The 25,131-nt window shown below is 53.2% G+C and overlaps 9 protein-coding genes across 9 annotated transcripts; 3 read left to right on the top strand and 6 right to left on the bottom strand.

The window, feature by feature from the left end:
* Window positions 1-283: 283 nt before the first annotated feature.
* Window positions 284-4,021, bottom strand: MTR4 (ATP-dependent RNA helicase mtr4). The gene is made up of 3 exons (XM_062888879.1): window positions 3,998-4,021; window positions 728-3,818; window positions 284-664 (listed from the first exon to the last, which is right to left on the bottom strand). Exons 2-3 carry the CDS (start codon window positions 3,793-3,795, stop codon window positions 484-486), a joined length of 3,249 nt encoding a protein of 1,082 aa, XP_062744802.1. The 5' UTR covers window positions 3,796-3,818; window positions 3,998-4,021; the 3' UTR covers window positions 284-483.
* TSC13 (Very-long-chain enoyl-CoA reductase) lies at window positions 3,981-5,932 on the top strand. The gene is made up of 2 exons (XM_062888880.1): window positions 3,981-5,020; window positions 5,091-5,932. Exons 1-2 carry the CDS (start codon window positions 4,759-4,761, stop codon window positions 5,783-5,785), a joined length of 957 nt encoding a protein of 318 aa, XP_062744803.1. The 5' UTR covers window positions 3,981-4,758; the 3' UTR covers window positions 5,786-5,932.
* An 8-nt stretch (window positions 5,933-5,940) lies between these two features.
* Window positions 5,941-6,861, bottom strand: QC762_305860 (uncharacterized protein; the record flags this gene model as incomplete). The annotated part of the gene is made up of 1 exon (XM_062888881.1): window positions 5,941-6,861. One exon carries the CDS (start codon window positions 6,859-6,861, stop codon window positions 5,941-5,943), a length of 921 nt encoding a protein of 306 aa, XP_062744804.1.
* A 281-nt stretch (window positions 6,862-7,142) lies between these two features.
* Window positions 7,143-11,333, bottom strand: SOG2_2 (RAM signaling network component). The gene is made up of 3 exons (XM_062888882.1): window positions 10,255-11,333; window positions 10,077-10,188; window positions 7,143-10,013 (listed from the first exon to the last, which is right to left on the bottom strand). The coding sequence occupies exons 1-3, from the start codon at window positions 10,593-10,595 to the stop codon at window positions 7,539-7,541; spliced, it is 2,928 nt and encodes a 975-aa protein (XP_062744805.1). The 5' UTR covers window positions 10,596-11,333; the 3' UTR covers window positions 7,143-7,538.
* Window positions 11,334-11,517: 184 nt separating this feature from the next.
* QC762_305880 (uncharacterized protein) lies at window positions 11,518-13,537 on the top strand (the record flags this gene model as incomplete). The annotated part of the gene is made up of 3 exons (XM_062888883.1): window positions 11,518-12,057; window positions 12,114-12,232; window positions 12,282-13,537. The coding sequence occupies exons 1-3, from the start codon at window positions 11,981-11,983 to the stop codon at window positions 13,535-13,537; spliced, it is 1,452 nt and encodes a 483-aa protein (XP_062744806.1). The 5' UTR covers window positions 11,518-11,980.
* A 304-nt stretch (window positions 13,538-13,841) lies between these two features.
* Window positions 13,842-14,849, bottom strand: QC762_305890 (uncharacterized protein; the record flags this gene model as incomplete). Its single annotated transcript, XM_062888884.1, has 1 exon — window positions 13,842-14,849. The coding sequence occupies one exon, from the start codon at window positions 14,847-14,849 to the stop codon at window positions 13,842-13,844; it is 1,008 nt and encodes a 335-aa protein (XP_062744807.1).
* A 1,599-nt stretch (window positions 14,850-16,448) lies between these two features.
* On the bottom strand, window positions 16,449-18,502 carry QC762_305895 (uncharacterized protein; the record flags this gene model as incomplete). The annotated part of the gene is given in 4 exon segments (XM_062888885.1): window positions 16,449-16,823; window positions 16,830-17,067; window positions 17,125-17,408; window positions 17,473-18,502. Coding segments are annotated over 4 exon segments (1,752 nt in total). The 5' UTR covers window positions 18,328-18,502.
* A 576-nt stretch (window positions 18,503-19,078) lies between these two features.
* BNA3 (arylformamidase) lies at window positions 19,079-20,790 on the top strand. The gene is made up of 2 exons (XM_062888886.1): window positions 19,079-19,366; window positions 19,425-20,790. The coding sequence occupies exons 1-2, from the start codon at window positions 19,212-19,214 to the stop codon at window positions 20,638-20,640; spliced, it is 1,371 nt and encodes a 456-aa protein (XP_062744809.1). The 5' UTR covers window positions 19,079-19,211; the 3' UTR covers window positions 20,641-20,790.
* QC762_305910 (uncharacterized protein) lies at window positions 20,724-24,160 on the bottom strand. The gene is made up of 4 exons (XM_062888887.1): window positions 23,563-24,160; window positions 23,102-23,507; window positions 21,236-23,047; window positions 20,724-21,181 (listed from the first exon to the last, which is right to left on the bottom strand). Exons 1-4 carry the CDS (start codon window positions 23,697-23,699, stop codon window positions 21,023-21,025), a joined length of 2,514 nt encoding a protein of 837 aa, XP_062744810.1. The 5' UTR covers window positions 23,700-24,160; the 3' UTR covers window positions 20,724-21,022.
* Between the last annotated feature and the right edge of the window lie 971 nt (window positions 24,161-25,131).

Consider the following 25,131-nt stretch of genomic DNA (forward strand, 5'->3'; position numbering starts at 1 on the left):
ATCCGTGTTGCTTGTTCCTTTCCATCTCCCAGCTCCTGATAACATCGACTATCCAAGTCGATTGCTCACCCCGTTTCAATGTTGATATGTTTCCGAAAAGTTCAAGGGCGGCTGTCTGTATGATCATGAGCTGACCTGAGCGTTGCCAACATAGTCCTGGGCGATAAACATCAGCGTAGCCAGAGTCCGTAATCCATGCTGTCAACACCACCACCATCAAAGACAATGTTGCCAAACATCAAAACCCCTGTTCGACAACCAAACACACCTCATGATACACAAACTCAAAGACAAAACTCTGCCTGGTATTCTTTTTCCTATGCCTATCTGCCTAGCTCCAAAAAACGCCTTAAAACATGAACGGGAACTCGGTACAAAAATGCATACACAAATCCCCGCCTCCTCTCCATCGTCATCCATGCTAACCACATTAACAGTGCTACCCCCCAGCTGCCTATCTGCTCTCCAGCGAGGACATCTCACCTAGAGATAAAGAGAGTTAAAAGAAACAATATCCCTCCTAATCTTGCCCAACGCCGCCTCAAACTTTTCCTTGAGCTCATCACTCCCCATCACCTTGGCCGCCTCAGCCATCTGCCTAAGCAGCTCCTCCAACCGTCTAAACAGCCGGATCAGGGAGCCTTCATAAGCATTAGTCATTTTGCTACATCACACACCACTGTTAGTAAAACATCTTTCGCCCAAAAGTGCGCATAGAGAAACATACCTGATCTCAGCAAACGGCCTCCCATTCGCCCAAGCCATCACCGTCTCCATCAACTGCCACTTCAAGCTATTGACATACTCCTCCTCATTCACATCCAACTTGCTCTCGGCGCTGACCTTGGCAATAATCTTCGCCTGAGCCTGCACCTCCCTAAACGGCTTCGCCAACTCCTCCTTCAGCGCGTCCGTCTCAACCTTTTCGTCAAAGATGAACACGCTGAGGATGGCGGCCGTAACCTCTGGGGTGAGCTCGTTGAAGAACCGATTGAAAAGCAACTCCGCCAGCAGCAACTCATGCCCCTCTGTAGACGAAATCTCGCACGCCACCCTCGCCTTCATCTGCACAACCTCCTTCTCATCGATAAACCCCAACCTCCGCAGCACCCTCTTCCGTGACTTGAGCTCGTCAAGCTGAGCAATCGTGTGAGCCTTACCAATCGCCTTCCTCTTCTCCTTGATCTGCTCCGTCAACTTGGTCTTGGCCTCAAACTCCTCGTACAACCGGGGCAATAACGGCGAGTTGTGAAGGGGATTGGCAAGCAGCCTCGACTCCAAGACCTCGATCTTTCTGAGAAGCTTCCTAAAGCTGTCATCTCTGATGTTCATGTTCTCGATCGGGTCCATGATGGGGATCCCATCCGCGAAACGGCGCTGAATTTCCAGCAGAGACTTGCCGACGTTTTCCTTCTCCTCTCGTGACCTAACATCCTTGGGGAGGAAGACACGGAGCTGGCTCAGAGACTTGACGCAGGACAGGAGGCAAGGCACAACTTCCCACTCCCCATCTTCGTCTGCTTGTTCTGGAATCTGACCTTCCGGCATGATAAACTTGCCGCCCTTCTTGCTAGTTTCCCTGACTGCAGGATTGAAGGATTTGCTCTCCTTGGAGAGCTTGAGAAGAACATCACAGAAGTACTGCTCCTGTGGCGGGTAGTCAGATTCGCCATGCTTGGGGGCCTTGCGGGCCACAGTGTCGAACAAGACTCCCCAGCCGAAATTAACGCCGTCTGGAGTCTCAATCTGGATGACGCGACCGGGCTGCATGAACTCCATGCAGTTGGCAGGGTGGTGAATGACGGAAGTCATGTCCTTGGTCAGCTCCTTAAGCTGCTCGCGGAGATGATAGTAGTCCTTCACCGTGCTCTCATCGGGGAGCAACATCGCATCCTTCTCCTCTTGCAGAGCAGTGAGTTCCTTTTCCAACTGGGGCACGCTAGCGGCGTTCTGGAACTGGAAGAAACACCTCTCGAGCATAAATTCAGGGGAGATGGCCTCGATACGCAATAGGTTGAGGATCATGTTGTAGCCAAGATGGAACGCCGAGTTGAGGCGGTCCTGGTGGCCGACAACGACGGACTTGGCAGTATCAGGATCTAGCTTGTCGTCAACCATCATAATGACGATACCGCGGTCATCGAGACCACGACGACCGGCTCTGCCAGCCATCTGAATGTACTCGGAGGAAGTGAGCGGTCGCCTGGCTACACCGTCCCACTTCGTGACTTGTGTGAAAACGACGGTCCTGGCAGGCATGTTCAGGCCGATAGAGAATGTTTCTGTGGCGAACAACACCTTGATCAAACCCTCCTGGAACAAAATCTCGATGGTCTCCTTGAGGATAGGCAGGAGACCGGAGTGATGGACACCTATGCCCTTGCGGAGAAGGGGAAGAATGTTGGTAATTTGAGCGAGGTTTTTGTCTTCGTCCGACAGCTGCTGAAGGGCGTTTTCAAAGACCTTGTCGACCATGAGCTCCTCGTCGGGCGCGTTGAACTTCATGTGGGAACTCTTGAGAGCCATCTGCTCGCAATCCCGCTTGCTGAAATTGAAAACAATAACTGGCTGAAACTTCTTTTTGACAATCATTCTGATGATTTTGGCGATGTCGGCTGTTTCGTTCGGGGCATCGCCACCCTTGTTGGTTTTCTTGTCCTTGCCCTTTCCCTTCCTCTTCGCGCTCCAGTCGGCAGGATCGGAGCCCTTGTTGGCCTCGATCAAGTTCATGGCATGCTGGAAATTGTTCTCCTTGAAGTTACCCTTTTCGTCAACGATCAGGAAGATACCCTTGCCACCGGCGGGGAAGAAGTAGTTTTGTAATGGTGTCGGTCTGAAATCGGTATAGACAACGTGGCAGGCTTGACGATGGATCTTGGCGATCCATTCGGCGAACTGGAAGGCGTTGGGAATAGTGGCGGACAGGAAGACGTATCGGACCTTGTCGGGAAGGAGGATGATGGTCTCTTCCCAGACCACACCACGAGTCTTGTCGCGCATGTAATGGATTTCATCGAAGACGACCCAGGCAACTTCACGCATGATTTCGGAACCTCGGTACAGCATGGATCGCAAAATTTCGGTTGTCATGACCAAGCAACTGGCGGTTGGGTTGATGGTGACATCTCCGGTCATGAGACCAACATCACCAAACTCGGCCTGGAAGTCGCGGTACTTTTGGTTGCTGAGGGCCTTGATGGGACTCGTGTAAATGACTCTCTGATTGCGCTTGAGACACTGCGCAATGGCATATTCGGCGACGACCGTCTTGCCGGCAGATGTGTGAGCCGAAACGAGCACACTCTCGCCGCGCTCGATCGAGGCGACGGACAGGGCCTGGAAGGGATCGAGCTTGAAGGGGTACACTCGGGCGGGCTCTTCGGGAGCCTTGTGCTCGGAAAGAGGGATGTACTCGTAGTCGAGGTCAGGGGGGAGCGCGACCTGATGCTGGATATTATGCGACAGGACGATAGACTCTCCCTCTTCGCCAGGAGCAAAGCCTGCAGCGGCATTGACTTCTCTTGACTGGGCCGTCTGGAAGGAATCGGCCATGACAGGCGCGGCAGGTTCTGGCTCACCCTCGAGCTTCTGGCGCTTCATATCGCCGTGCGACATCTCTTGCGGGTGGTGTTCTTCAGCGGGCGATGCATCCTCGGTTTTGATGGACTGATCAGCCTGGGAAGCGGCATGGTCGGTGCCATCGGTCATTTCAACATCTTGACTCTGGTCGGCTGGGGCCTTGCGCTTCTTGGGAGCGCGAGGCTGCTGCTCGAAGACGTCGAATAGGTCGTCCATGGCGGCGACGCTGTGCAGTTTGTCTGCAGATGAGAGCTGGGTCAGGTTGGCTGGCATAGAAAAAAAGTTGAGGTGGGTTGATTGGCAGAATACAGGGATGGCTCGTGCACGAAGCAAGTACCAAGGCGGTGAGAGAGATGTTTCTTCTCATCAACGGAGGAAAGCATCCAATCCTACTCCACGCATAAAAAGATAGTCCAACTTCAAGTTTTAAAAGATATCCAAGAGGCAGAGAGATGACTGGTTCCAGTGCCAGTTTGTGGGAAGAGATGCAAAGAATATTCTTGAAAGACAGTTCAACTTCCTCTTGATAAGCCAAAGCCATCGACGTGTGAACGGAAGCTATGTGCAAGTTTGGGCAGAGACGGTGAATGTACTGGAACATATCAGAAGACTGCAAGTTCACATAGGGCCATTGAGTCGGCCATTCACTACAAACTCGAAGGATTGTCTTTTGCAGACATCTCCAACGCATGTAGTTACACAGCATCCCGATTTCTGGTAGCCAGTTCTGGAAGCCAAATCGCAGTCCATGGTGCCATCACATATCATGGCGTAAGATACTACCTCTTTATCACGCCTCTTCAACCATTCAATATATACCAGGACCAAAAGAGGCTATCCTGTATTGTAATGGAATGGCAACCATAACAAAATGCAAGTCCGGTCCGTCCCGTCGGCACTGGCCCAAGCTCTGACAAGAACAAGCATTCCCCAAGTGGGGCACCAAGTGGAGCACCAACCCGACAGCACTGTCATCCCTGTCGAATTGGACCTCCGAACGTGGTGATCGCTGGAACCACTCCGAGGCCCCCGACACGCGTGGTGGCTCCGCAACAAAAAAAAAAGTGTTGAGCCCGCTTTCGGTCGCCATTTTTTTCTCTGTCTTCTCTTCCTTCTTTTTGTCTGTTCTTTCTCATTGGAATTGGAACCCATATTATAACAATCGGCACACCACCAACCATGGCGGCCGAACTCTCCCTCAAGCTCACCAACCGGGTGCCCAAAAAACCCATCAAGAAGCTCGCCCCCTCGGTCGAGCTCCCCCGCGACGCCACCGTCGAGGACGCCAAAAAGATTGTCGCCCGCGCCTCTGGCTTCTCCGACTTCAACCGCATCGGTCTCTTCAACCCCGCCGACGGCAAGATCCTCAAGGACCGCAAGGCTCTGATCCGCAATGAGGAGGGTGTCATCAAGGCCGGCGAGTTGGTCGTCAAGGACCTTGGTATGTTTCCCCCCCCCCCTTTTCTTTTCACCCCCCTATCTACGCCTCTTTGCTAACAAATATTCCAAAGGTCCTCAAGTAGCCTGGCGCACCGTCTTCGTAATCGAATACTTCGGCCCCATCCTCTTCCACGCCTTCATCCCCCTCATCCGTCCCTACCTCTACTCCATCTTCCCAGGCCAGTTCAAGTACATCTCCGAGTCCGCCACGCCCATCACAAAGGTCCAATGGCTCCTCTTCGCCCTCTTCCACATCCACTTCCTCAAGCGCGAGTACGAGACCCTCTTCGTCCACAAGTTCTCGGCCAACACCATGCCCGCCCGCAACATCGTCCGCAACTCGGCCTTTTACTGGATCATGGCCGGCCTCCTCTGCGCTCTCGACATCTACGCCCCTGGCAACCTCTCTGCCCGTGACGAGCTCGTCCCCCTGGACTATTTCGGCTTGGCCTTGTTCACGTTTGGTGAGGTTTGCAACTGGATCGTGCACCAGCACTTGGCTAGCTTGCGCAAGCCAGGTGGAACGGAAAAGGGCATCCCGAATTGTATCGGGAGCAACTTGGTCACGAGCCCGAATTACATGTTTGAGGTTACGGCTTGGGTGGGTGTCATCTTGATCAGCAGGAGCTGGGCGGTGGTGGTGTTTATCTGCACGGGGATTATTTACATGAGGGATTGGTCGAGGGGGAAGGAGAAGGCGTTGAGGAAGGAGTTTGGGGACCGGTATAAGAATAAGAGGTACACCATGTTGCCTGGCCTTATTTAGGTGACTGGTAGAAAGATGTTTGTGGGAAAATTGCTGCTGTAGGATGAGGTGTAAAAGAGGAGGAGGAAAAAATGTGAAGTGAAGTGTGAGAATAGATAGATAGCCCACTGTTTTGGCTGACTTGTATATAATTCAAATCTTTACCCCATCACCCCTTATAACCCTCCCTCTCCCGGCTCCGGCTCCGGCAACGGCACCTCCTCCGGCCTTGCCCCTTCTCCCTCACCCCTGTCCCAATCCCCCTCCCCTTCGTCCTCACTCCCACTCCAACAACTTTCACTCCCCGTCCAACTCCCCTCCTCCTCCTCGTCACTCGTGTTCCCTTCCTTGGCTCTCCTCAGCGTGTCCTCCAGTATTAAAAACTCCCGCTCGAGCATCTCGGCCCAGTTCTGCACATTCCCCACCTCTTTTACCTTTTTCCCGTACGTGTCTGCCATCTTTGCGAGCTTGTCGTTTTCCTTTTTCAGGCTTTGGGTCGCTTTTATCAGATCAGACTGCTGCTTTTCGATGGCGGCGTTGTTTTGGTGTAGGAACTGGGCGCGGGGGGTAATCTCCCTGTCGAAGTAGTTTGAGAGGGTGGCGAGGAGGGCGGTGCGGGCTTGGTCTATTGCTTTTGGGTCTGGGGGTGCTGTGACGGGGAAGGGGTGGGAGGAGGAGCGGGAAGGGTGTTGGAGGGAAGAGTTGTTCACTGAAGGGGGAGGGTGGTGATGGGACGGGGGTGGTGGGAGGTGAGGCTGGGATTGTGGTTGTGACGACGAGGGAAAGACCGGCGGCTGTGGTAGTGAGAGGGGAGGGGAGGTGTGGTTGCTGCCGATGACGGTTGTTGACGTTGAGGGTCCTGATGTTGAGGGTCCTGATAACAGCGATAAAGGTGACTTCCCCTTTGACAAAAACGACGACGACGGCGTGGAAGTGACAGACTCGGTTCGTGATCTTGACGCCGGTGATGATGTGCCATCTTGCGGTTGAAAAGTGATCGCCGTGACGGCTACACTGCTCACTTCCGGCGCTGACAACGTCGATGAGCTACCCCGGAACAGCATCCTCGTTGGCGGTGACGGTTTCGATGTCGACATGATCACAGCCTAATGATACCCAGTACACAAAAAGATGAGATGACAAGGCGTGTCTATAGAAACGCGGCTCCCTGCATGCGCCGTACACGATCAGTAGATGAAATCGGCCGGTCCCTGACACGCAAAGAGTCTAAACCTCGGGGCTGACAGATAACTTTATATACCCGCCACCATGCGCATGTGAGATGTGAGATGCAGGATGGACATGTGGTGATGTGCAGGACGAATGCGGGGAAAGTAGATACACAGGAGATTGGGGAGAGAGGGGTCAATTTCATGTTACACCGGCTCACTCATGCTACATGCACACAGGATACAATACTCCTACAGCAGCATCAATCTCCAATTACTTGTATTCTTCCAAAACTCGGGAATATCTACTCGTAGGTAGGTAACTAATAAACCCAAATCCAAGACCCTCTCGCCTGCCTAATATAGCAATAGTATAACAACTCATGCTTTGCTTGTTTTTTCTCCCGCAATCCAGAAACCATAACACATTACGTGATATATCTTGTGCTTTCTCAAACGAACGAACGCCGACCTGTGTAGATGATGAGCCCGTATTTTCGACCCCCATGTAGAATGCAGAACCAGCCCGACAACCCCCCCCAAAACACCAAACAGGAAATCAATCCAAAAAATTTACTCATACAACATGTCCCTCGTCATCCTTCTCAAAATCCATTCATTTTCCCATTGCTACCTCCTGCTGGGAGTCGCAACGGTAGCACACTCAAGCTCCCTTGCGAGTGTCCATGTCCTGGCCAAGGCATTGGGCTTAGGGCCGAGCTCGGAGTCGGAATATCCTGGCTCGAGTTCACAGAGTGCATGCTGCCCGCCGTGGTGAGACTCGCTGTTGTCGAGGTGGAGTTCATAGTCCCGTGCCTCGACATGCCTAGCCCTCCCATGGAGAGCAAGGTATCCGCTCGTTCAAATACATTGCCCTGGAACGCCGCCGCAAACGAAGCGCTCTGTGGGGTGGAAGGCACAGTCGCCTGGACTGCCGGACCCAAGGCGGCACTCTGCGGCGTCATCGGTAATGGTTGCAAGTTGTAAGGACTCAAATTCTCCGACCCATGATTAGGCCCATGCCCATGGTTTCCGTGATGGCCATGGTGCCCATGGTGATGCCCTTGTCGTGTAAAGTATGCCCAAGGACTCGAGTGTATCAGGTCACATGTTTCCTTCATGCTCTGATGAACCGGTCGCAACCTCGACCTGGTGTCTATTGGCAGTTGAACCTCGCTTTGAAGTTGCTTGATCTTTGTGACCAGCATGTACCAGGAATCAATGAAACTGCTGCACAGGCCCCAAAACGGCGCCTGTGTCCTGATCCCTGGCTCCTTAAGCTTGATCGTCGACAGCTTCTGCTTCAAACTCTCTGTTTGCTGAATCGAGACTGTACACCGGTGGATCAACATCTTCCAGGGCTGCACAACGTGCTCGGGGGCTCGCTGCGCCATTGCCAGTCTCATCGACGACGAAAGCTGCTGGCTTAGTTGGGGTAGTATCCGCATGACTAGATCCGCCGTTTTGGTTAATGAGAGGAAAATCCGTTCAAAGACGCGGTCCTCCTCGGTAAAGTCAGCCGACAGGTTTCGGACACCTGACGTGCTGTTGGAAGCAAACGACTCTCCTGAGCGGGGTGTGGCAGCGCTCATAATGGCTGTCCTGCTGGAGCCATTGACAAATGGCCCCAGAGGGACATCGGTGGTCACCCGGAGGCTGCTCGGGTGGTGGACAAATGTCCCGTTCCGCGACCTGTTGTTGATCATAGCCGGGCGGTCGGCCGTGGGAGGAACAAAAGAATTCTCCCGCGAGTGAGGGCGGAGGGTTTCGCCCGGGTCCGTTCGCATATGCGGCGGCAGAGACCGCGGAGCGACCTGTGAGCATGTCACACGCAGCTCCATTATGCTATTATAGAGCTGCGTCAACAGAGTCCGAATGTACCGCGGGTCGCCATTGTCCAGAAAAAGGTCAACGTTGCTCATCAACAGCGAGCAGACGTGCGTGTAGGCATTGATCAGCGTGATGCATGCCCTTTGCACGTTTTCGTTTTCCCTCGAACCCCCAGCATCCATCGCCTGGTCATGCTTCTGAATCTCCAGCTCCAGCTGTTCCACATGGGCGTTGGTGTTGTAAAAGACAATCTCCAAAGAGTTGGACCGGCGTGAGGTTCCGTCGTTGGTCAGACCGATCAACATTTGGATCATCGGATGGATCTGGAAGATGGAATACAAAATGCCCTTGGAAGCTTCCAGCACCGGATCAAACACCTTGGACTCCCGTCTCCTCTCTGGCAGGATAGACAGCCTGCGCACGTAAACGGGCCGTTGCAGTGCCGGTTCGGCCGGGCTTGTGACGTTTGGACTCTGCACCTGCATGACGGTCCCGTTCCCTTGCATGGCGGATCCATGACTGAGCCCGCGGTAATGGCTGAACCGGTTTGTACCCTCGATTTCCTCCAAGGTGCTGAGCTCTGACCGCTTTGACACAATGCCCATCCGCCGTGACCTGCTTTCGGACCGCTCCCTGCTTGAGGTTTGCACAATCGTCTCTGAATTGCTGCGCACCCGTTCGTTTGGGTTACCGATGGTCAGCGGCATGACTCCAGGTCTCCGCTGTGCTCCATTTTGCTGAGAGAGTCCACGATAGTGTGAGCGCGAGGGAATTGGTGGAGGGCGAGTAAGAGCCGGTGATCGAAGATCGGGCATATCGCTGCCGTTGACCCGGACGGGGAATCGACCACTGAATACTCGCTTGATTGTTGGCCGCGGTGTTTCGGTTCCTTCCGCATCGTCTCCCACCGAATCGGAATCACCACGCCCATTCATACTTGAAGCCGTGAGCTTGAGAAACTTCTTGATGCGTGTCGTCAGGGCCACCTCGGTCATGTCACTCTCCTTGGCCGCTCCAGCGTTATCTCCGCCACTATCCCAGACCTCCCGGGGCGGAAACTCCAGGGGGTTGCCCTCGAGTTTGATGACCGACAGTGACGGCATTTCGGCAAGACACAGCGGCAGCTTCGTGATTTGGTTCTTGTGAATCGAGAAGACCTTGAGGGACGACAGCTTGATGATTTCTGGCGGCAGAGTTTGCAACTGATTTCGGCCCAGATCGAGAATCTCTAGGGATTTTAGGTCGCAGAGCTAGAGGGAGAGAGGAAGCGGTCAGCTAGCGCCAAGTCCCACCATTGGAAGATCAGTGCGTACCGCAAGGGGAAATTCTTTGATCTGGTTCTGTCGGACGTTGAGATACCGCAATGATGTGCATTCTGGCAGACGTGATGGGATGGTTTCCAAGTAGTTGTGTGATAGGGCAAGTCTAGACAGTCGACACAGGTCAGCAGGCCGTACACTCCAGGTAGGCAAACAAACGAGCCGGGCCTACCGCTCTAGTTCGTCCTTTATTATGTCGACGATTTCCTCTGGCAACTTTGCAATCTTCTTCCTGCTCAGATCAATGGTGAGGCCTGGTTTTGGAAGCGTGTTGCTAACTCCGCTGGCGGCTGCCGCTTTCGCTTCGTTTTCGTGAGCGGCCCGCATGGCCTCCCTCGCGAGGGCGAGCACCTGGCTCGATGAGATAGGCCCCGAGGCCGAGAGGTTGGTATTTGACGGCACATCTTTGATGCTCGGAACTGGTGGTGGTGGAACGGGATTTGCGCGAGCAGCAGCCTCTACAGCGCGGCGGGCGTGGGCTGGGTTGTCGGGCAGACCCCGAGGAAAATCCATTATGGCGTCTCTGCCTTTGTCTGAACCCCCGTCTTGGGCGCAGTCTCTCCAGCGGGTACGGCCGTATGAACAGAAAGAAACGGGGCGACTGTCGCGGGTCGGTGTTTATTTATTTGGTGAGCATCGATGGGTCGGATTTTAGCAACGTCGGAACAGTTGGTCGGATGAGCTCATGGCTTGACCCAATCGCTGTTGGGACGAGGTTGCCAATGCTCGTTAGAGTGCTCGATTGGACTCCAGCGGTAGGCGGTGAAAAGGAAGCACGTTGCGCCCAGGGGGCCTGGGGTCGTGGACAGTCGACTGATTGTCTTCGGCGGTGCCTCGTCGTCGAAGCAAACACGGCTACACGTCGACAGGCTGTGAGTTGTTTCCTCGAGGGGGGGGGAAAGGGACGGGATCGAAAATGTCTGACGGGCTTCAGGTAGCAAGTTAGCAATTCTGGCCCAAGATAGGGGGGTTGCTGTAGGGGCACAGTTGGGGTGCATGTCACAAAACTGACCTGGCCAGGGGGTCCGGGCTTCGATTGCTTCGTCGCTAGCGTCTCATCTGTGCTACGGGTGTGTCCCTAGCATCCGCCAAGTACCACTGCAAGGGACAACAACTCGACCACAAAACACCAAGATTTCCATGTGAAACGAAACGCGTTGAATGAACCCTGCCAATGGAGGCTCTCCTTTCTTTCTGTCGCCTAGGGACAATTAGGACATTCAGAGATGCTACCTTTTACGTCAAGGCAATACTCCGAGATGGTGATGTGTAACAGTGGATGGGCATTGGCAATATTGACACGCTCTTTCTTGGGGGGTGTTTCTTGATCTAATTATGGATCTCGAAATGCTGCTGTGTCACACCCTCTCTTCCAGCTTTTATACAAAACCACGAGTCAGCTCGACATCACGACAATACCCCTTTCTTGGCGACAGGGAAATCGGCCGACAATGTCAGACATGCAGGTTGAATGCATGGTGGCTGAAGACAAATTGATGAGGCTGTAGATACCCTAACCCTACAAACAAAAGTGCTGGGATCACAAGAGAGACACCACGGCAGTGAGGAAAATAATGAAATAGACAAAAGATCGATTGATATTATAGACATTCTCGAATACTCTAGATAATCTCAATATGGAACATTTCCCACAACCACAGCTTCCCTAACCCTTCTATCTGACAAGTCCCCACCTGCCCTTTTGGGTCTCAGTCAACATGTCTATCAGCTTGCGCTCACTGCCTGGCTTCTTGAGCCAGACACAGCACACGCTCGCTTTTGGAAAATAGCAAACACTTCACTGTTTGATATACTCACTCTTTTCTTGAGTCCGTTTGATGGTTTGGTTTTTATAAAAGGAGAAACGGGTGTCTCTGGCACCTAAACCTGCTGTCAAAATGCCACTCGTCAGAACCGATTCGATGCAGGACATCGACTTCACACTACGGCGCCAGTTTGGCAAGAAATCATTCAGGTAGCATCTCCGCCCCATTACATATGGGTTGACATATATACTGATACAACGAGTAGACCACAGCAACGAGAAATCATCAACGCCACTCTCGAAGGCAAAGACGTCTTCGTCCAGGCAGCCACCTCCTTCGGCAAGAGCTTATGCTTCCAACTTCCAGCCGTCATCGACCACGGGAGTGTGTCTCCATCTCATGTCTCAACATCCAATCACTAACAAGCCCCCAGTAACAATCGTCATCTCCCCCCTCCTCTCCCTCATGATGGACCAAGTCAAAGCCCTCCGCAACTCCAACATCGACGCCCGCACCCTAAACTCCAACACCCCCTTCGCCGAACGCGACCACATCATGAAAGACCTCGGCACCGGCCACCCCCTAACCCGTCTCCTCTACGTCACCCCCGAGCTCTGCTCCGGCCCCTACTTCCGCGAGCGTCTCGAGCTCGTCCACCGACAAAAAGAACTCGCCCGCATCGCCGTCGACGAAGCCCACTGCATCTCGGAATGGGGCCACGACTTTCGCAAGGACTTTAAACGCCTCTCCTGGTTCAGGGAGCGCTTCCCAGACGTGCCCATCATGTGCCTTACCGCGACAGCAAACGAGCAAGTCCGCAATGACATCCTCACCACCCTCGGCATCAACGGACCTAATCTCAAGGCGTTTACCATGTCGGCGTTTCGTCCCAACTTGCATCTCGAGGTGAGGTTCACGAGCGATCAGACAGACGACAGGTACGACGACTTTGTCTCGTGGCTCAAGGGGGTGTACGAGCGCAGGGGGAAACCGGACCGGAAACCGGAGCTGGACAAGATGGGGGAGCGGGTGGAGAACGTCTCGGGGATTATTTACACCACTTCGAGGGACGAGTGCGAGTCGCTTGCTGCTTCGCTGAGGTCGCATAACATTGCCGCCAGGCCGTTTCATGCCAAGCTTGCGAATCAGGACAAGGAGCGGACGTTGCAAAAGTGGATAAGGAATGAGGTCGGCTATGATATTATTGTGGCTACGACTGCTTTTGGGATGGGGATAGATAAAGATGATGTCCGGTTTGTGGTTCACTGGAGGCTTCCGAAATCTTTTGAGGGGTATTATCAGGAGGCGGGGAGGGCGGGGAGGGACGGGAAGGCGAGTTACTGCTTTTTGTATTATTCTAGGGAGGATAGGGATCGGGTTTGTGGGATGATTGTCAAGGACAATACGTCGGGGGATAGGAGGGATAACGGGGGGGAGGCGAACAAGCGGGCGAGGATGGAGAGTCATGAGGCTTTGGTGAGGTATTGTGAGGATACGGGGGGGTGTAGGCATGCGGCGATTACCAAGTATTTTGGGGAGAAGGAGGTGCCAAAGTGTGATTTTGCCTGTGATTGGCATAAGGATCGGGAGGGCCTGAAGAGGAGGTGGAGGGAGGGGTTGGCAAGTGAGGAGTGGGTTTATACGCAGAGGGAGGAGGGGGCTTTTGAGGATTATTATTACAGTGAGTAGATGTTGAGGAGGAGGGCGGGTGTGGAGGTTATGGTGTCAGCCGGTGGGAGAGACGAACATTGAATGTTTGACTGTGCTATTCGCAGCAGATGGGTGTAGCGGCCGTATCAGGCATAAGGACAGCTTTTAGCAGTAGAGCATACATCTAGCTCAGCACAGTTGTAATTACCTCGAGCAATTTCAGCTTCGAGCTTCGCTGTTTCAACCATCACAACCACCTACCAAACCAAGAAACACACATGGGTATCATATCACAACACAACCACCACAACACCTCTGCCCTCACATCACACCACTTTCTTTCCTAGTGACCAGGAAACTCCCTCACAAACCCCACCACCACCCCCAACAACACCCCCAAACTCACAAACACTCCCATCCTCTTCGACCACAACCCCTCCTCCCTCAACAACCACCCCACCACCCCCATCGGAAAAATAAACCCAATCGCCATCCCCTTCACCAGCAAATCCACATTTCCTGCCCACCCCTCCCCCTCCTCTTCTTGCCTTGCGCCCCCCTCCCCAGCATCCTGCCCTGTGAACCCTCCCCCATCATCAAGCCACGCATCTTCCAGTTCCAACATCCTCTCCGCAGAAGGCATATCATCCGGGGTATACCTGGCCGCATGCCACCCCCTAAACGTCAGCCTCAAGTTGACAATCTCCTCCCTCGTCAGGCTCCCCGCCAACCTATCAAACCCCCTCGGTTCCCTCCCTGTCCTGTTACCGCCTCCATCCTCGGGTACAGCTGGTGTTGGTGCCGCTGCTGCAGCGGGAGCGGTGGCAGCTTTTGACTCGGTCTCTAAATCCTCGGGGGAGAGGACATGGCCGATGGAGCAGTTGATGAAGACGCGTCGTTCTGGTACTGGTGCATCTTTTCTTTTTCCCTTTGGGTCGGGGAGGGATTGGGATGGCGGGGGTGGGGGGAGGGACTTGAACACTGTTGACAAGGGGGAGGTGTCGGGGAGGATGCGGCCGTTGTGGATGAAGCGGAGGTTGGAGGTTGCGCCGGTGGTGGGGGTGAGGTGTTGACGGATTAGGTGTTTGAGGGCGATGACGGTGGTGGTGGAGGGGGAGGGGATGTCGAGTTCGAGGTCGGGGAGGGAGGTGCTGAAGCGGATGGTGATGTGGAGTGGTTGTTGGGTGGGGGGTGGTGGTAATGGGGATTTGGATCTTGCCCGGGTGGGAGCTGATGATGGATGGAGTAATGGGGCGGTTGGGTGTTCGTTGCTGGAGGAGGATGACGAGGAACCGACGCTTGTGTCGCGTTTGGGACGGGATTTTCTGCTGCTGCTGCTGCTGCTGCTCATGATGGCGGTGGGTGGCGGTGGGATCGTGTTCTCGAAATTAGGAATTGGGAGTTGGGAAGATGACGATGCAGGGAGAACCAAAGACATGGATGGGGCCGTTGAGTCTTGGCTTTGGGGCTTTCTCCAAATTTCCCCGCAAAGAGAAGGCTTGGCATGCATTATCCGGGGTTGGGGTTTTTGACGACTAACTTCTCGAGCCGTGGACAAAAGAATAAAGAGTGCTGCTTGAGATGACAGTCTCGACTATCTTAACAGCGATCCTCATTATCGTCAAAGGCGTATCAATGTAGACACAAGGCCTTCTGATTAGATTCAAATGCCTCCAAATATAACCAAGACACTTCAAGCATAATCAACAAGTCTTTGAACATGGTAGTGCAATCTGAAATGAGGGTCTCGAAGGCAATTAACACACGCCTTCGACTATGATTAAAATCCCGAGAATTATCCCAATCATAAAGAACAACCAACTCCAACGGCATTCAAGAGAGCTCTCTAAATCATTCTAGCAACTCTCACGAGCGCCCTAGACATCATCCCAGTAATGAAAGATCCTAAGCCCAGCAGCGTTCACAAAGGCTCTTTGGATAATTCCAGCAGCGGTCAGGAACGCTTCGGACATCATCCCAGCAGTCGAAGGGGTATATAGGTATTGTCTTTTGAGGCTCTTATTTACATTGAAGTCTCTTTCACTCTATGCATGATGTCCTGCTGAAGACTTTTAGGACATGTAATATTACAGTAATGTACAGTGCTATAATATAAACAGCAATCCCGCAAACTCGTCTATTTGTAAGTCAAAGCAGCATGAAGTTAGAAGTATGAGAAGGTTGAAGCCTAATGCAATACCCCCCTTTTTCTAAGCATTCCCCCATCCATTACTAGGTACTCATGCTTGTTTATGTTCCCTCCACCTTAATATCTCTGAAAGCCTGTTGATTATCTTCCAAGGCTGATGTGACGTTTCAGCTACTGTGAATTTGTTTACGATGGGTTGTTGAAGACTGGCTGTACATTCAAAGACAGTGAACATGCCTTCAGACATAATGAGTACGTCTTCAAATGGAATAAACAGGCTTGTTAGCTATCTTTGAACACCTGTTGACTATTGTTTAACGCATGTCGACTATCTTTTGACGCCTATTAACTGTCTTTCAACGCCTGGTAATTATCTTTGAAGACGTAGCTATTATCTTTCAAGGTCTCTTGATTATGATTGAAGGCCTTCAAAGATAGTTGACAGGCCTTCTTATGATAGTTGAAGGCGTGTCTGTTGTCTTTTGAGGCCTTGATTTCACATTACAGTCTCTATCACCTTGCGCACGATGTGTTGTTAAGCACTTTTGTACATGTATAATAGAGTAGTGTATCAGATTATAAACAATATTCCATCAACTATCCCGCCCTTTGTGTTTCGTCCCAGATTGTGCATGAATAAGCCAAGCAAATATGACGCCAAATTAACAAACCAAAGGCAAAACAAATCTCCCAAAGCATTCTCCCATCCATTGCTCATGCCTCTTTGTGTATCCTCCACCAGAAATTCCACCAAACAAACATTTCAAAGCATATCTCCACCAGATAATCATCCGCAGAAAATCACTTCTTCAACTTCACATCCATCTCCTTCTTAAATCCACGCCAGACCTTCTTGGCCTTCTCCAACATCTTCTCCTTTCCTTTTCCAGCACGGGCCTCCTCAATAGCCTTCTCATGCTTCTCCTGAATGTCGACCAAATAGTCGACGATGGACTGCCAAGTTTCCTGACAGTTCTCGCTGGTCAAGGCAGAGCACTCGGCGAAGCCAGCCGCGTTGATGGCGGCGGCGGCAGTCTCACCCTGGATATCAGTGGCGGGCTCAGGGGGAACAAGGAACCTCAAACCCAAGTTGGGAAACGTAGGACGACGATCGACCTTGAGGCCAATGACAATCAACGGCACATCACCGTGGAGAGAGGCAGCCAGCATAGGCTTCTAGACCGTGCTGAGGCCATCCAGGTTCCGGGAATCCTCGAGATCGTAGCAGATGATGGCCGCATTGAAGAAGGTTGACTGAAGTTGGGTGTCATGACGGCCAGCAATCATGCCAGGAAAGTCCCACAACTCGACCTGGGCAAGGGTCCGACGGGTAGCATCGCCAGTGCTCATGGTGCTGATGGTGCGGATCTCTGTCGACGTAGAGGGGGCGCCGGGAATATATCTCCCCATCACAAGACGGCTGCATTCTTGGTTAGTGAATATGACTAGGTTGGTGGAACTCAGATAACAAATTTACTTGAGGAACGTGGTCTTGCCAGTCCCCGGGTGTCCCAAAACGCAAATCTTGAAGTTGCGAGTGGTGATGACCGGAGCAGGCACAAAGACCCGGGACATCATGCTGAACGGGGTACTTCTCCCGCTCTCACCAACGTGGCGCGACATGGCCGTTCCAGCGCGGGCCATGGTCGAACCGTGGTCGTCCACAGACGACCGAGTCACCGCTCCCCCGCTCACGCGGGAAAGAGCGCGCCTGAACGGCGCGGCGATCTTGACTCGCTTGCTGGGGCCAGCCTCAAGATTCTCCAATGTCGCGACTTTATTAGTGATATTTTCAAGGAAGTAGATCAAAAGTTGGAAAACTTACAGCTCCCTGTCGCTTAGTCCCAGTCTGCCGGTTCTCCGTGGTCGACTCCCCCATCTTAACCCCGTCATCCTCCATCACGGTCGCCAAGCTTCCAGCTTGGCCTCCATTGGAGGAGCTGACTTCGGGCAGAGCGACTCTCTGCGGCCCAAATGGGCTCTCGGAAAGCGAAATCCCCTCCAGCCAGTCCTCGAGGCGACGACTTGCGAGGTAGGTCACCTCACCTTGGTTTAAGAAAGCCTGGCCGTACAGGCGGCCGGCTTGGGCAGAGGCGGAGTCGAAAAACTCCTCTGCCGGCCCGAGAATTATCGAGCGCGAGTGCTGCAACTGCGCAGACTGCGCGCCCAGTCTGGCAGCCCGGTTGAGGCTAGCCAGCGCCTCCAGGTGCTCGTCTCTGGGGGCGTTCATTGTTGCTGCTAAAGGGGAATTGGGTTCAGCAGCGAGGTAAATAGTGGCGTTTCGAGCTCTGGGTTCGTTGAGTCGAAAGCCAAAGCCTGTGACGGGGTGTGGCGACAATCCCAAAAGATCTGGATCGAGCAAAGAACGGTTTGACCAACCTGGAGTCGGGATAAGAGATCGATGAGGTTCAGTTGATCGAAGACATCTTGGTGGAGGCGGAGGCAGAATATCAGCGTCAAGATGAAGGTCGACCCCTTGATCCTCTGGGGCGAGCGTGTAGTGAAATTCGTGGGCCTCAAGGTGCGACGCTGAGAGGGGAGGCAGGCTGCTCTCGGCGCGACTCGCGCTCAGTGCTCTCCTGCGTCCTCGCATCGAGCTCCCCGGCAGGGCGCGGCCACCTGCCATTGGGATCCGCATGCTGGCTGGTCTGTTCGAGGCAGAGGCCATGGCTAGTCGCATAAAAGTCGAACAAAATGAAGTTTGGATAGTAAGATGATACAGCCTTTTTCGAAGACAGACAAGATACACAGCTGTGAGCTCTGTCAAGGGGTAGAAACGACACTAAGAGAAGCTGGGCGAGCCGCCACGACAGAGGAACAAACCCGCGATAGTTGTTGTGAGAAGGAGGAATCAGAGAAAACTCCTGGCAGGCAGAGGAACTACAAGATCAGAAAAATACCTTGGGCCGGTGTTTAGGCTGCAAAGAGAAGACGGCAGGAGCGTCGGGGGCATGGTCCGAGCGCCTTCGTTGAAGACTATGTGCCTGGTTGTCTGCCTGGGTTGAGGACTAAGGGGCTTTAGAAGACAGCGACTGCATAAGAATCCGGATTAATGGATTTCTTGCTGGTATACTTCAGAGTGGTCGAGATTGCGATAGCGTACTTCATATCAACAGTCTTTTGAGACCGTAGAGGGGTCCAGTCAAAGTCACAGCCAAATGATCACGACCAAGGAGCAGATTGCATGCGACACCACACATGGAAAGCCGACTTTTATATTACCTCGGATTTGAATATACTCACAATTGGAAACCATGTTGTTCACTCTGTAACTTGGCAAAGTCAACTTGCTGCCGTCACCATCACCATCTCAGGGGTAAATGTTTAGATATTCACATAAACTGCACATACCCCCATAATCGCATAAACCCCAACAATGACACAATGCTCCCCGGACCCACATCGGCTCCGGGATGACGGCGATTGCGCAATCCAGGGATCCCCTCCCAAGTCAGTTTACAGCAGCCCACACCACCGATTGCGGCAGCTGTTTGAATGAGTAATGAGTCCTGCCTCTTTTGAAGCCGAATTATCTCTCACTGTGATTTTTGGTGTCTTTCATCAATGAGCTCGTCGCTCCTCTCGCCTCTTTTTCGGCGACAGTTATTCACATCCCTTCACAAAGTTCCCACCAGACGAGCCTTCCAGAGTACCCCCTCCATCATGAGTGAGAAACTGAAGCCCGCGGCCCGTGTCGCTGGTAGGAGGCAGGATGTTTGGTGAGATCTCACATTTCTCTTTCAGTATACCTACATATTCATTGACTCGAGACAAAAGGTCCATCATCAACGAAGCAGCCTCCGCCTCCCCCATCCAGCCCATCGTCAACATGGGCCAAGGCTTCTTCGGCTACAACCCCCCAGACTTCATTCTCTCAGCTGCCAAATCCGCCCTGGACCGCGTAGAATGCAACCAGTACTCCCCCACAAAGGGCAGACCACGCCTCCTCAAAGCCCTCGCCGATGCATACTCCCCCTTCTGGGGCCGTCAACTAGACCCCAACACAGAAATCACCGTCACCACCGGCGCCAACGAGGGCATGCTCTCCGCCTTCATGGCCTTCATCGAGCCCGGCGACGAAGTCATCGTCTTCGAACCCTTCTTCGACCAGTACATCTCCAACATTGAAATGCCCGGCGGAAAAATCGTCTACGTGCCCATGCACCCACCGAAAGAAGGCGCCGTCAAAACCCTCTCGGCAGGGGAGTGGACAGTCGACTTTGACGAGCTCGAAAAAGCCATCACGCCCAGGACGAAAATGATTGTGCTCAACACACCCCACAACCCGGTAGGCAAAGTCTTTTCCCGGTCCGAGCTCGAAAAAATCGCCGAGCTGTGTCTCAAGAACCAAATCATCATCTTGTCGGATGAAGTCTACGATAGGCTTTACTACACCGACTTTACCCGCATCGCGACTCTTTCTCCTGAGGTTGAGAAGATTACCCTTACTGTTGGGTCGGCAGGCAAGAACTTTTATGCCACTGGCTGGCGGGTGGGCTGGTTGATTGGCCCTCCCGAGCTGATCCAATACGTCTCTGCCGCTCACACGAGAATCTGCTACTCTTCTGTCTCCCCGCTTCAAGAAGCCTGCGCTATCGGGTTTGAGGAGGCGAATGGGCACGGCTTTTGGGAGCAGTGTATTGCTGACATGACGGCCAAGATGGAGAGGTTTACTGCGGTGTTTGATGAGTTGGGGATTCCGTACAGTAAGCCCGAGGGGGGGTATTTTGTCATGGCGAATTTTAACAAGGTGCAACTTCCTGAGGGGTACGAGTTTCCGAAGCATGTCGAGGAGAGGCCGAGGGATTTTAAGCTGGCGTGGTTTTTGATTCAGGAGTTGGGGGTGGCGGCTATTCCGCCGAGTGAGTTTTACACGGATGAGAATGCGGGGATTGTGGAGGATTATTTGAGGTTTGCGGTATGTAAGCCTGATAATGTTTTGGAGGATGCGAAGGAGAGACTTAGGGGGCTGAAGAAGTACCTGAAGAAGTGACGGCCTGTGTTTTTGAGTGGCAAGTGTCGGAAGAGCGGCCGGTTGGGTCATGTTAGCATTTGTTTTTAGACAGCAAGCAAGTGTGATTCTATTGATGGAGGGAATAGAAACTGATATTCCTTATATAACCGCTCACTTTGGTTAGGGGGTATATACTGGATTTGTTGATATATCCTTCTAGCCCGCTTAATCTGTCTTGGACAACGCCGGTTTCCCTGTTTTGGTGACCTTTTCCCATTAAAACTCACTTTGGGGTTGGCAATGCCATTACCCCCTTAAATCCAAGGCCTTGCTGGACCTGCCGCTTTCCAAATCCCTATACTCAGCCCGACATATTCCCCATTCTGATGACAATTTCCCATACCTATGTATATGTCAAGTATTAGTTCCTCAATCCCGACGCCGCCGTGTACTCTCTATGCTGCTGTTGATGTTGCGCTTGTAACTGCGGTCCAGGCGGGGGTATCAAGGGCGAGCCCGCCAAAGTATCCCATCTCTCGAGGAAGTGTTCCCAGTTCAAGACACCGTCGTCGTGATTCATCTAGTCTCCCTATCAGCAGCCATAACCTTGGTACCTATTTCTCGGGAGACCTACCCCATCATTCACATAACCATTCGTCACAGGCGGACCCCCCACTCCCGCCGCCAGTTTTGCATAACCCGGAGGAGGAGCTGGTTGGTGCTGGACCGCACTCGCCGAGATCCCCATCTTGGCTAGAGCACCCCCCACAATATCTTGCACTCTCCCAACCATTCTCTGCATCTTCTGCATCTTTTCATCCATCGTCCCCGGCCAAACAGAGCTAAGCACCACCCCCAACGCCACAATCTCGTTGACGTCGCTGCTGGCGTCTGGGATCAGGGTCACAAGCCGGTCGAGGGTTCGCTCGACTGTTTGTGCCATTGTTACCGCTGACCAGGGGTAGCTCGGCCCTCTCGCCCCCGTGCCAACAACACTGAGCAGGTCTTCGTCGTAAGGATTGTGGCTGTTGCTCTGGGAATGCCGATGCTGATACTGCCGAGGGTACGCCACCTGCGGGTGATGCCAGGGCTCACCGTCCGAATTCTGCGATATCTGTGAATTATTCCTCTGTTGCTGTTGGTGCTGCTGTGCTCGCTTGATGTAAGCACACACACCCAACCCAGCCTCCACAATGTCCTTTTTCATGACAAACAGGTACATCGCCACCACTTCTTCGTAGCCTGGACTCCTGGGGTCGATCTCATCGGCATAGGTCAAGATTGCCATTGCTGATTTGAGGTACGAGAGCTCAATGTTTGGCGGGCAACTGCTCGGGTCGGAGAGGAGCCCTAGAGCGAAGGGGCGGTATAATGCTAGTAATGGTCGGCGGACGTGCATATCCAACAAGGCTCGGTGTCGCCATTCTTTGTGGATGTTTTCTGGGTTGAGAGAGGCGTGTCTTGGGAAGAGGGCGGCAATGTCGGAGAGGAGGTTTTCGAGGTTCTGGCCAGCGGACAGGATAGGTTGGTAAGAGTCGAGGGTTGGAAGATGGGATATCAAGGCTGCGGCTTCGATTCTAGCTGGGAGAGTTCGGGAGGTGTAGGCTTGAAGGCGGTTACTCGTAGAGTGGTCGAGTGGGAGTGACGGCGGCAAACTAGGCGTCGTAGGGGAGAGAGAGCCATCGTCGAGATTGGAGGGTGGTTTGCAGCTGTATTCACCCGCCCGGATGGCAAACGGAAGGGCGCACATCAACGAAATGTGGAGGTCCATTTCAAGCAGAGTGTACCACAGTCGTCGGCGCATCTCGCCGATGAAAGGACTTGACGGGGGAAGCTCAGAAGGGTCTCGGTGGAGGTCCATCGTCATGGCCATGCGAATTATGTAGCCTAATTGCGTCCAGGAGGAGCGTTGGTGGGGGCAGATGGTTCGTTCGGCGTGGAGAAGGAGGAGCTCGGTCTGGAGAGTGGTCAAGTCGGTGATTTGTTTTCTTCGAAGATCATCTAGCCAGTGCCTGACCAATATGCAGGCAGTGGGGATGTTGACGCTGGTGAATCTATCCTGCCCTAAACCTCGAGAATCTGTCCCAAAGCGAGCCGCGATGCTGATCATGCAGAGCAACCGAGGAAGAAAGCTTTCGCTACAGCCTCGTTTATCCCAGTACTGGGCATATTCCTGGTGGAAAGACGAGACGTGGACCATCCGATACAAGCCTTCAGAAACGACAAAATACTGATTGACGAGCCTGTCGCAGACTGATCGTGGTGGTAAAACATCGTTCATGCGTTTCTGAATTGGCATCATGGAATCGACATAGACGGTGATGGGCTCGAGAGCCTTGTGGTGTTCCTTTTTCAGCACTCGGCATGCGTTCTGTAGGCGGGCAAAGGGTCCCCGCAGGTGATCTGTTCTCGCCATGGTTCTCAGAAGATCATCGGCCTCGTCGAACTCCGATGGACGTCAGTGTCTCAGTTTGACCGTTTCATCGAGCACATGTCTTACAATATTCAGCAGAACCTGCGTGCTGTCCAGACCTTGGGGACTTGGGAACCGGAAACCTGGGTTGAATGGACGGCTCTGAATGGCCATTGACTGTCGGTAGGGAAATGTTGGCGAAGACTTTTCTGTGATGATCCTCTCGAGGCGCTCCAGCCGTGCTGCCATCTCGTCCAGGCCGACCTGAGGCTTATGGTAGTGCTCCATGCCGTTGGATTGCGAGAATGGTCGAGGATAATCTCCATCATTGATGCTGGCAAGGTGTTGAGGGCGTTTGACCGGTCTTTCAGCCGATTCTCCATCAGACCCGTCTGAGCCACCACCATTCTCCTGGTCAGTATATCGACAAGGCCTTCGGGACTTCTGACACTGAGAACATGGTGCTACTCGATCACACTTCAACTTGCGCTTGCTGGCCAAAAGATTAGTTCCAGGCTTCTCCTCCCAGGCAGAAGCTCATCCCTTACCGGCATTCGACACAAGACTTGACTGGTCGAGGGCGCTTGACGCTCTTTGGCTGGACTGTTGGATCTAGTACGGTCGACGAGGTTACGGACGGTGTTCTAGGCAACACAGGACCTCCACCTTCGAGCAGTGCTTCCATGGTGACCTCTCGAGAATGACCTGTCGTCAGTGACTGGCATTGGAAAATTGAACGAGCAGAAAATGAGCGGTGGCTTGGGTGTCGACTCTCGAAGGGCTCAGCTTGGGGCAGCGGTTTAGCGGGATATCAGAAACTTTGTGGTTGCTTCTTCTGGCGTCCCTTTGGCAAGCCCCCTTTTAGTCAGTCAGGAGGCATTAGAGGGAACACACGGCCGGTACGGTATTGTGCTGTGTATGTCACGAATCCACGGTCTCCCGAAACAACTGACTTCTCGCAATGTGCCACAACCCGCCCTCTGTTGGCCTCTCAGCCGCGACATGCGGCACTTGGGCTTTGGGGGAGGGGGGGGGGAGATAGGTATGGTTGACGCAACATTGAGAACATGGCGAGCAAAGGGCGAGAGCAAAACCGTCCTTGTATGCATGCATCCTGCAAGACTGCCCTGTCCTGTCCTGTCCGCCTCAGCTCTCCCGAGAGTCGATGTGTATGTGGTTGCATGGAAAATGGCCAGGTTGAAAGACAAAGACATGGGGGGGTGAGTCCCCCACAGAGACCGGGTGCAACCGACATTAGGGGCTAGGGCCCCGTAGCTTAGGCCACCCTAATGCACAACTTACAGGGGAGTGGGAAGCTAAAGGAAGCATCACAAGGACAGCCCAGGGCCATCCTTTCATCCACCCAACATCCAAGGTAACGACATGGATGACATCGACTTGTACCTTTTTTTTTTTATCCATGATCTTTTCGGAGCCGAACCCCCATGACCACCACCACATCGTCAACACACCCTCGGACACGAAAATGTCGCCGATGGATGCAGGCCACCCTCCCCAGAGGAAGACGTGCGCAAAAAAGAGGCAATGCGAGCTCGCGGCACCAAGCAAGGAATCACGAAGTGGTCAAAGATCAATCCAACAGGAGGCGGAACCCGGATGTTGGACCGTGGTTGAAGATAAGGTTATGACATTTGGCAGGCACATTATTCTCCGTGCGAGGAACTTGACGTTGGTACGAGGCCAAGCCGTCATAATTTCCAGACTCTCCAAAGCATGGTTGTCGATCCTGCAACCATAACGCCTCTCGCCTTCCCTTCTGGATACCACCTCCCTCTCCAGCCTGCCATAACTTGATATTCAACATCGGCCCAGCCAGTACTCAGGCTTCGGTGCTGTCGTTTACTTCTCGTCTCGACAGATGAAGCCACGGGCCGAGGACTACCTCAAACTCAGGTCCGCCCAGCCCGGATATCCCCTCTTGACACGCCGGCCTTTCTCTTTTGGTTCCGCAATCTTGACGCCACGAATGTTGGTTCCGACGGGCTTTTCGTTTTCCTCTGTATGATGAAATCCGAGGCAGAACAGAGTCGAGATGAGCTGTGATCGCTTCGGCTGGCCTTTGATCTTGTTGGACGGCGCAGACCGTCCCAACCACC

Source organism: Podospora pseudocomata, chromosome 3 (assembly GCF_035222375.1).
Source record: "Podospora pseudocomata strain CBS 415.72m chromosome 3, whole genome shotgun sequence".
NCBI lineage: Eukaryota > Fungi > Ascomycota > Sordariomycetes > Sordariales > Podosporaceae > Podospora > Podospora pseudocomata.